The sequence below is a fragment of the Limulus polyphemus genome, unplaced genomic scaffold (assembly GCF_000517525.1).
Source record: "Limulus polyphemus unplaced genomic scaffold, Limulus_polyphemus-2.1.2 Scaffold904, whole genome shotgun sequence".
Lineage (NCBI taxonomy): Eukaryota > Metazoa > Arthropoda > Merostomata > Xiphosura > Limulidae > Limulus > Limulus polyphemus.
This window is the reverse complement of record NW_013666514.1, coordinates 189,254-198,972: the sequence shown is the minus strand read 5'-3', so window position 1 is coordinate 198,972 and position 9,719 is coordinate 189,254. Positions and strand designations below refer to the sequence as shown.

The window sequence follows — 9,719 nt, the reverse complement described above, 5'->3', positions numbered from 1 at the left end:
TATATATATAGTATCAGTCTGAGCTGAATCTTAGTGTAGAAGTTGTTGTTTTGTATGAAGAAGAAGAATTTTTTTAATTTGTGAGGTTTGTGAGCCTATAAAAGGAAGACAGGTAATGAGGAGAAATATAGGGACGGTGTGCAAAGTGTTGGTGACTGTAATTTGTTGTTAGAAAGTTGGTTGGATAGTCATTGTTTAACAAGTGTTTGTGCAAAAGTATAATAGAGTAATTTGGGTAGAGATTGAAAATTCTTTTTAACAGTGACACGAGTAAGTTTCATTTGAAGAGGTTGTGGATAAAGCTGTTAAAATTAATATATAGGCCTATAAAAGTCCTTTTACAATAAACAGAGGTAGAAAAATGTTTACTTTCTTTGGTAATCTGGATGTCTAGGAAAGTTTAAGATCCATTTTCTTTGAATTTGAATGTGAACCTTACCTGGACTCCCAGCATCCTAATATCGAATTTGGCTAATTTTCTGTAAAACTTAAAGGCACCATATCTGTGAAAACATATGAATAAAAATAAAAGCACAAAAAAAAAACTGGAGAAAACACCATAGACCTTATAATTTTAAAATTTTTCAAAGGGGAGCATGCATCCCTAGCATGTTAGACACTAACATTGGACTCAATATATTTCAGACTTTTTCATTTACTTGATGTCATCCCGAGGTAATATTGTGCTTAAAGCTTTAGTATAAGTATATGACATTGTAGACTTGATTTGTTTTATGTTATATAAAACAAAATTAATAATTAATCTTCATTATTACAACTTGCATAAACAACCAACAGAAGTGGAGAAGCAGCTAGAAAGGCAGACTCCTGCACCGTACAGGTCCTATGGAGAGAGTTCGCCAAATATTTTTCAGCGTGATGAAGAAGGAGATTATCCACTAACTGAACAAGGTATCTGTTCAAAACATTCAGGAAACTGTCTTTGCCCCAAAATATTGTTAATAAGTTAATTTTTGTCACTTGTGGTCATTTTAAAATTTTATTAAAAAGCCCTGGATTAGTTTAAGGCCATAGCCAGTTACATAGTATTTTGTTTGAACTGTAGCAATTAGAATACTTAAGTTTTATTTTCATGTGATATGCTGAGTGTTTAAAAGGAATGGTAAGTTACTTAAGTATTTTAGAACTACAAAATACACTGGTGATAATTTTGTATGCAGTGTGAATGTTGTACTTGAAATTGATAGATATCAAAATTAGAAACATGACCAGGTTAAGAGTTGGTATGATGCTTTAAAAAAAAATAGTTAAAAGCATCATTTCACATATATAATTTGTTTAGATTTATTATGTAAAAGTTCTTTTACAAAAAAAAAACAATAATTTATTCCCATGTATACGTGATATGGTAATAGTAGTGTGGCTACGAGTTAATGAAACTTACTGCCTAAAGAATGTCTTGCTGTGAAAGTATAATTAAATTAAATACTTTAGAGTTTTAACTTTCCAAATGTCTAAGTATTTTTAGTTATCAGGGGGTAAAAATTAACAAAACAAGCTTCGAACAAACTGAAAGTTTTGTTGTCTAAATGTATGCGCACATAAATAATCATGAAAATTTCTAACTCCAATAGTCTCAAACTACCGAGTTTCAGAAACACATAATGTTACATGGTTGTTTCTCATGAACAAGAATGGGCTGGTAATGTCATTTATTTTTTTGAATTTTAATACATTCATACACATACTTAGATACCTCCAGATAAAAAAGAAAGCTTCATTTAAAAAAAAATGGAATTAACTTATTTTAAGACTGTGCATTATATTATTCAAATTTAGTTAATTACCTTTTTCTGTTAGGTTGTCATAGTGGAGGTTCAACCAAACACCAGACCATTATCTCCACTAGATCTACTTTGGTTCAACTTCGAAGACATGGCCCTCGAAGTAAACAGGCACCTGTACCACCAAAGAGGACCAGCACTTTTCGGGATAGTGTCTATCAAGACAAAATGTATGGAACAATCGGACAGGAAACTAATAAAAATATTCTCAATAATGGTGGTGAGAGAGCCTTTGAGACTAGTAACAGGAAAGCTCAGGAGATGAACAGCAATGAAGAAGGGGAATGTGAAATAAGAGAGAGAACTCCTGATACTGAGGAATCTGATACTCATACAGCAGCTTCAGTTGCTAGTGTTCCAGCAATGTCGCTAAACCAGCAACATTCTCAGCAAAAATTGAAAAAAGCAAGGACCTACCCTCCTAATATTCAGCAACATAATAATACAAAAGAAAACAGTTCTTCAAATAAAGCAAGAGAACCCAAGAAAGTACAAGTTGCAGCTCTAGAAGTTCAAAATGTGAAACGAGCCATTAATCGATATGGGACACTTCCCAAGGGAGCAAGAATTGGTGCATATTTAGATTCACTCAGGGAGCATGGTCTCCATACTGGAGCTAAGTATCCTGAGCCTGTTGTTGAAAGTGAACCACAAGCTTTTAGTGACATAGGATGGGAAAGTGCAGCTTTAGATCCACTTTCCCAGAAACAGAATTTTAGCAACATAAATAATACTCATAAAGGAGAAACTGGAAGCCATTTCTCTTCTAGATATCCTCCTCCAAGTCGGCATAGACACGAATATGATGGGGTTCATCATTCACCTCATGCCTTTCTACAAAGGCAAAAGTCAGATCTCACGTACTCCAAGAACAATGACACATTTGAAACAGGATCTATTCCAGACTCTAGACACCTTAGTTCAAAGCCTATTCCATCTCCTAGACTTCCTAGAAGTCAGAGGGTGGATCGAAAATCCTCTCGTGATGGAAGAATTGAAGGACCACCTTGCATACCCCAGGAGATAAGAAATATTCACGATGTTGGTACTAACAGTGCTTCAAATGCTGGTGGTGAAACCAGTTTTCGAGATTATTCTGGTAGTAGTTACCCCCGGAATAATATTATTTCAGAATCCAGAAATGTTGATTCTCAGTCATTCTCATCTCCTTTTAGTTCTAATGTCTTTCGAAGGACACTCACTAAAAGACCAAAAGAAAGACCTCCAAGTCCTCCAAAGAGCCCACTTGTAAAAAGTGGTTCAATTGATGATCAGTTAGGATGGAAACCTGAGAGGATTTTTGATCAGAGTCCATCAGAAAGTGCACACACTGTGACTCCACTAACTTGGAGTGCTAGTGTAGACAGCCCACTTCCTCCTGGAAAAGTCAAAGTCCCATCGGGGAGTCCAAAGTCATCATGGAATATTGTATCTCCCCCTCCACCACCTCCTTGCCCAGAAGGTTTTCCTCCTCCTCCTGATTTTGTAAAAGATTCTCTGGAATCTTGCTCTGAACAGCAGACTGTGATTGAAGTTAAAGCTCCTTTAGTTGCCAAGGCATCACATAATAATCAAACTGCCAAGAACCCAGCAGCTCAGCTAGTCTCAGAACTCTTTGAGAGTCTTAAAATGAAAGCCAGAAGAAGAGCTGTAGAGATGGGAGATGCTTCTTCTCAAACCACTGAAGAAGTAGGAAGCTCTGCAGAAATATCAAAAGATCAGTCAGCTGTTGCACTGTCTCCTAAAAAGCAAATTCCTTCTGTAGACTTACCTGTAAAATCTGAATCTGTAAATTGCTCTAAGTTAGGCTATCAACAAGGAAATGAGCTTTCCAAAAGAATCAGCTCAATATTTGAAGCCAGCTCAAATAGGGAAAAAACAACTGGAGAATCACAGTCACAGTTTTATGTGCCCAGCAATAGACTCAAAAAGAAGACTCAAGATAATATAGAAAAAAGTGTCAGTGGAGATCTTGGCCAAAAAAATTTAGTTATACCAAAACTCAAAAGCAAACCTCCTGATAGAGATTTGGTAGAAATCTGCCAACCAGATAGATGTGAAGAAGAAGAAAGAAGACATAGTTGTGGAAGTATAACAAGTTTGAAGAAAATCTGGGAGAAAGAGAGCTCAAAACAGGAGTCGGAGCTAAATGCTGATGGTTCATGCATTGACAGTCCAAAAGTTGTGGCACGTCGACCAGAATCACTGAAAATAGAAAGAACACAGACTTTGGAGCTTGGAGATGATACTTTTAAAAGTGGAAACTATGAAACTGAACCTGTACAGAAAGCATCGCCAACCTATGTTAAAGAAAGTACTACGTCAAAAGCATTGTCTCAAGCATCATTAATAGGTGAACAAACAGAAGAACTAACTAATCAAGAAGATCAACAGAGTCATTTAAAAACTTCCCCTCAAAATAAAGAAACAGGAGGACAGTTATCCCCAGCGATTCCTAAACCAGCAGTTCCATTGAAACCACCAGTAAAAGGATCTCGAGCTGTTTTGCCTCCAGGTACCAGACCCTCTAAAACAAGTAATAAGCCCCAGGTTTTTCCTCGAGGAGGTATAGGGGGGTCTCCATCATCGCAGGCTGATGACGAAACACACGATAGCATAAGCAGCAAAGAAACTATATTGGAAATTTCTACAGCACTTGAAAATAGTATTCAGTTACTGAAAACAGCTACATCTCTAAGCAGTGGAAACGTAATGCAGCTGTCGGATAAAGTGCAACTTTTTCGAACTTCTTGTGGCAACTATGCAGAAAGTATCCCTCCACATGGGAGATTTCGCTTTCGAGAATTGTTAACAAAGTTAGAACGACAGGGTGAACAGTTGCGCACATGTAGCAGTAATAACAGTGCGTTCAGTTCCAGACTTTTTGAAGAATTACAAAACACGGTGAGGGACTTGGTAAATATGGTCCAGAGGTGAGCAGTGTGGTCAATATGTATAAAAACGTATATCAACTCTCATTTATATATCATGATATGTGTATGATTAGTTTCTTGATTTACTCATGAATTCCAGCATAAGAAAGTGGGATACATGGTCATCTAGTCGTAACTTTTGCTCATTAGTGAAATGGTGGTGAGAAAAGCTGACAAACTTACTTATAGTTACTACAACTTCAGCTGAGAACTGTCGTATGTACGCTTTAAATTTGTGATTTACACATTGTCCATGAGAACCAGCCTAAAAGATCTCTACTACGTGAATTAGATCCCTTAAAGTGCTTTTGAGAATGGAGTTCAACTAATACTTGTCATGTTAACACAGGTGTCATTTTTATCCTTAGAAAATAGTATTGTAAAGATATATTGATAATCCAGGAGAAGTGTAAGATACAAAATGTCGGGTATTTAATAAAAGTAGAGAGCAAAGCTATACAATTATTCATTCAGGGTTTGGTACAATATTACTCTTTATTCTCAAAGAAAATTAGATGTGTGTGTGTGTGTTGAGTCAGTCATGGTTCCTTTCATCTGTGAACAGTTGTTAACATAGTGTCACAAACAAATATATTTTGTAGTTTAAAAATTGATGTGTGTCGTTGTCCCCCCCCCCCTCCAAGGTAAATTTGTGGTTTGGACACACTTGCCTCGCAATGAGACAGTTAAGTGCATATTTCTAGGCTAAAGCTACATTGAATCCCATTTAACTTTCATTGTGAGTTAATGCTGGTCATAAGGTAAACTCTGTTGTACGTTTTATGGTTAAGAGTATTTAAGAATTGAATGTTTACTAATGTGGCTCTATCAGATCCAGCCCATTGTTGTTTTTGCCCTTATAAACAAATATGTGGATGTATTATATCTGTGTATTTAACTTAACCTTGTGCTACAGTGTCTGTACTAGTTTTTGTGACAGGGGTTAGTGGATGAATTCCTAATATGTATAGCAACATTTGCATTTCCTTTCATAATAAAGAAAATTCAGGTTTCGAAATTTTATCTCACTCAATTCAAATTATCTTAACTTTGTGGGTGGGAATACAAATTCTCATAGGGTTGGCAGTACAGGTGGAGTCGTCCAGTTAGAACTTTGAGCCATATTACTTACTTCCATTGGCTTTACGTAATGATAATAGGACATTGAGGGCACTTTCTATTTGATGCCTATCCTTTACCTTTGTCTTGGGGGGAGATTTCAGCTTATATATGTCATAGCACCTTTTTTATGCACAGTTCGCCCTTTAATTTCTCTTTTGACCTGTATTTGACCTGTACATATTTCGTGGTTTCTTTTACTGCAATATAAAATGTGAAGCCAGAATTAAGTTTAGTGTGAGTATGGTTTTATATGTATATTACAGGAAATATTTTGTGTTTTTTTGTTGGTTCTTTTGTAAGTTTCAAATAATTTTAACTTCAAGCAGTAGACAGGCCCATTTAAGAGAAATTGTACTTAGTATGAGAAGATTTCTTGGGAAAATAGATGAATTTTTTTTTTAATATTTATTGATAGGAACCTGTAGAAAACTGTTTATATGAGCCACTGTTTTGCTCTGAAGACTTCACTGGGACCGAAAACCGTTGTGTGTCTCGGAACTTTACATATCCTTTTAGCCCTGAGCAAAATGATGTTATGACTTTCTCATGTCTGTGTTCTTTATTTAGGCCTAATGAAACTGTAATGGCAAAATGTTGGCTTAAGTAAACTCTATCGTCTGGAGTAATAAGCCCTATTTCATTTATCCTAGAAGTTGGAAATTCGTCAGTCTGCTCCAAAAATCTTCATTGTAATGTTTTCATTAGTGGTAAAAATTTAACTGTTGAACTATCATTCACACCAAAAGTGTTTCAGAAACGCGTGTTATGTAGTTCTGTGTCACAAACACGTGCTATGCAGTACCAATATTTTGAAAATTAAAAGTGCTCTCTATCAGTGAAGTCGTGAACTTTTGATCAGTATATATATATATGTGTGTAAAGAGTGTGTTAAACGTTCATAAGTAACAGTTATGAGGAAATTGGATACAGTGATTATGGCGACTTGTTTATCTGTTCGTTATATTGTTGCTTGCTCATTAAATAATCCCTTTTTTTTAGTTCGCTTTTGTCTGCGACCAGTGTATGCAAACTTGTACACATTATTAATCACCTTGTTAAAACTTTTTCTCTGTTTTTTTTGTATTTTTTTATATCAAGTCTGTTAAAAGCGATTCATCTCTGTAACTTTGGCTAGATGGTGTTGCGTGCGTTTATTATGAGTGAATGTAACATCATCTAACTTTCTCTGTAATATGATAAGACAAACTGCCACAAAAGTATCGTAATTCAAAAATCAAGCCTTGTTTATTGGATGGAAGTTTTGAAAAAATGTCTTTGTCTAAAAACGAACATACGCATTGGACTGTTTGATACGTGAAAATGACGCTGAAGAAACGAGTCGTATTTATGAGTGATTGCCTAAGTTAACATTAAACATGGATTATGTTATAGCAGATATGTAACTAAATTTGTATTTTAATGTCAGAAAGCATGTGAATTTTTGGTGTATTTTAACTGTATATCATGGAAGGTTGTTTGTGAAATGTAGAGATAGGTTTGTTCTCTGTGCCTTGACCTGTAGGCGTGTCTTGTACCGATGTTCAGCACTATAATTATCGGCATTCTTTCCTCTTTCAGTACTTTCCCAAAGCGACTAATCAAGACTCGGTAAAATGGCAATAATCCACACTTGGAATATGTTGTAGGAACGTGAAGGTTAAGCGTGTGATTGTATATAGAGAGAGCAAACTTCCTTCTCAAAACGGTCTTCAATAAACTCTTCTTGAGAACATATCAGTTCTTATGTTGCTTCAACAATCCCTAATGCTAGCGAAAGGTATTTTGCCTACTTAATACATTTCTCCACTGTTAATGTGTTGCCATTATTTTAGTTCACCTTAGTTTCGTTCTATAAGATACCGTTTATAAAGCTTTAGACAGCTTATCCTATTTCTTGCATCGTATACAAGAGAAAGTTTGAGGCCTGGAGCTTTTGTTATTTTACAGGTATTTAATTATATTAATCAAGGACCAATGTTTTAAAAACGTGGTTTTAGGTTGAAATGTTTGTGCTCAGGATTGTACTCTCTTGGTGATCTGAAGGTGTCTTGTTGTAAAGCAGTCTTTGCGTTGAGTTTTTTACATTTAATCCTAACTCGTAATGTTTATAATTGATTAAATTGAAACAGAAAAGGCTATTATTTAATCGTTTTTAGATGAATGAGAATCACTGACTCTATTGATAACAAAGTAGCGGTGTCAATTTCGTATGAAAGATTCGTATTTTTGAAATTAAAATGGGTCATAGTAACACACTTCATAAACCTTACATTTTACCAGTGTGTTTGAGTTAAGAACAAATGACTACTAGACCTAGAATTACCTGTTAAGTGTGTTGCACATTCGCGTATCTAAAACTATTTTATGTGTATTGGAGTTTTCTCTTGTGTTTGTCTGTGTGCATAACAGTATTTCTTTTAACCCTTACTCAAATCCTTGGCAGATTGGTGTTTTTTTTAAGTATTTATTCTGTATGTAAACATAATTGAAACGTTATTTTACGATTTATGATATTCAGGTTCCATAACCCACGCTTTCGGTCGTCTTTTAGAATATTCGTGAAATTTACGATAATTGTAGTGGTTGTACTATTTTATATTTCGTGTAAATATATTGTCTTTTATCTTTTCTTCCTACTTCTCATCTCGCGTGTTTTGATCAGGGGTAGAAACTAATTATACTACTTCTACATTTCATTCTAATGTGTGCTACTGTGTAAACATTTCTTCAAAACACGCTGTCATGACTTGTCACATGTCTATACTTGAAGACCATTTCGTGTATGTAAGAACGCGGTTCCCACCCTACCGGTAGCACTTTTAATCGTGAAACTCCACAAACTGGAAAAAGAAAAATAGTTCTCTGCACCACCAGAGAACTACATAAAACTACAAGTCCAACACGAGTATATCGCAATGGATACTACTAAATAAACAGGAAAAAAAGTTTTTTTTATTGAAAGTACAGTGTGTGAATGATAAATCATAAATCATTAAGACAGTCTAATACTTTTGTTGTAGGTAGCTTAAGTATATAAATAAATAAATATATATATATATATATATATATAGCTATGTAGCTGACTAATTTAATGTAACATACCTTTATGAAACAAATTGAACATTTGTATATAGTTGAAGTGTCTAATATACTAATCAGTAAATGTTTCTTATGGATGCCTAATTTTGACTCGCGCTGTAAATTGTAGATTTTTCTAAGTATTAGTTCCCATCAGCGTAATAATTTAAGATTAAATCAAATGAGAAGTTAAGTTACAACGAATTGATTTTGTTTCAGCACCACGAAAGTGTTTCTTATTTATAAATTTCTTTTGCGTAAAAAAATGAATGGCTTGTATTGGACTTTTTTTAAACGTCTGGTATGGATTTTTTTTTATTTAGTCCTCTTTGAACAGAATAGATAATGCTTGATATAAATACGTCATATCAAAGTAAGAGATTGAACACTTCCGTAATACTTAGGCAGCATAACGTCGACCACCATGTTTGTTTATCTTTCTGAACACAAATGGAATTCCACCGTTATCACAATAGACTGTTTGTTTCAAAGTATGTTCATTTCAAGAAGTAACTGTGATTGTTTTATTTTTATTTTTTTGTTAACTATCGTTGCTCATATTAGACAGCAGATATTAAATAGTTGTGAATAAAATATACGACACCAGTTTGGTTAGTTGTAGAGTGTGTTTCTTTGAAATGTAAGACAGTAATAGTCAACAAATACGTTGTATCTCAATGGTTTAAACACTGGCTCACTGTTCCACGAGAATTCGTTGTCTTGTTTTTCACATGGTTTGTTTCTAATTAAGCACAAAGCGACACAATGGACTATCTGTGCT

General features: G+C 34.7%; 1 protein-coding gene across 1 annotated transcript in view; it reads left to right on the top strand.

Annotated features, from left to right (window-relative positions):
• LOC106461142 (tyrosine-protein kinase Abl-like) overlaps positions 1–9,549 on the top strand; it is a 58,393-nt gene extending 48,844 nt beyond the window's left edge. Inside the window, exons 9-10 of the mRNA XM_013920937.2 lie at positions 799–912; positions 1,822–9,549. Coding sequence (XP_013776391.1) covers positions 799–912; positions 1,822–4,742 — 3,035 coding nt within the window. The 3' untranslated portion in view covers positions 4,743–9,549. The remainder of the gene's footprint in view (positions 1–798; positions 913–1,821) is intronic.
• Positions 9,550–9,719: the final 170 nt, after the last annotated feature.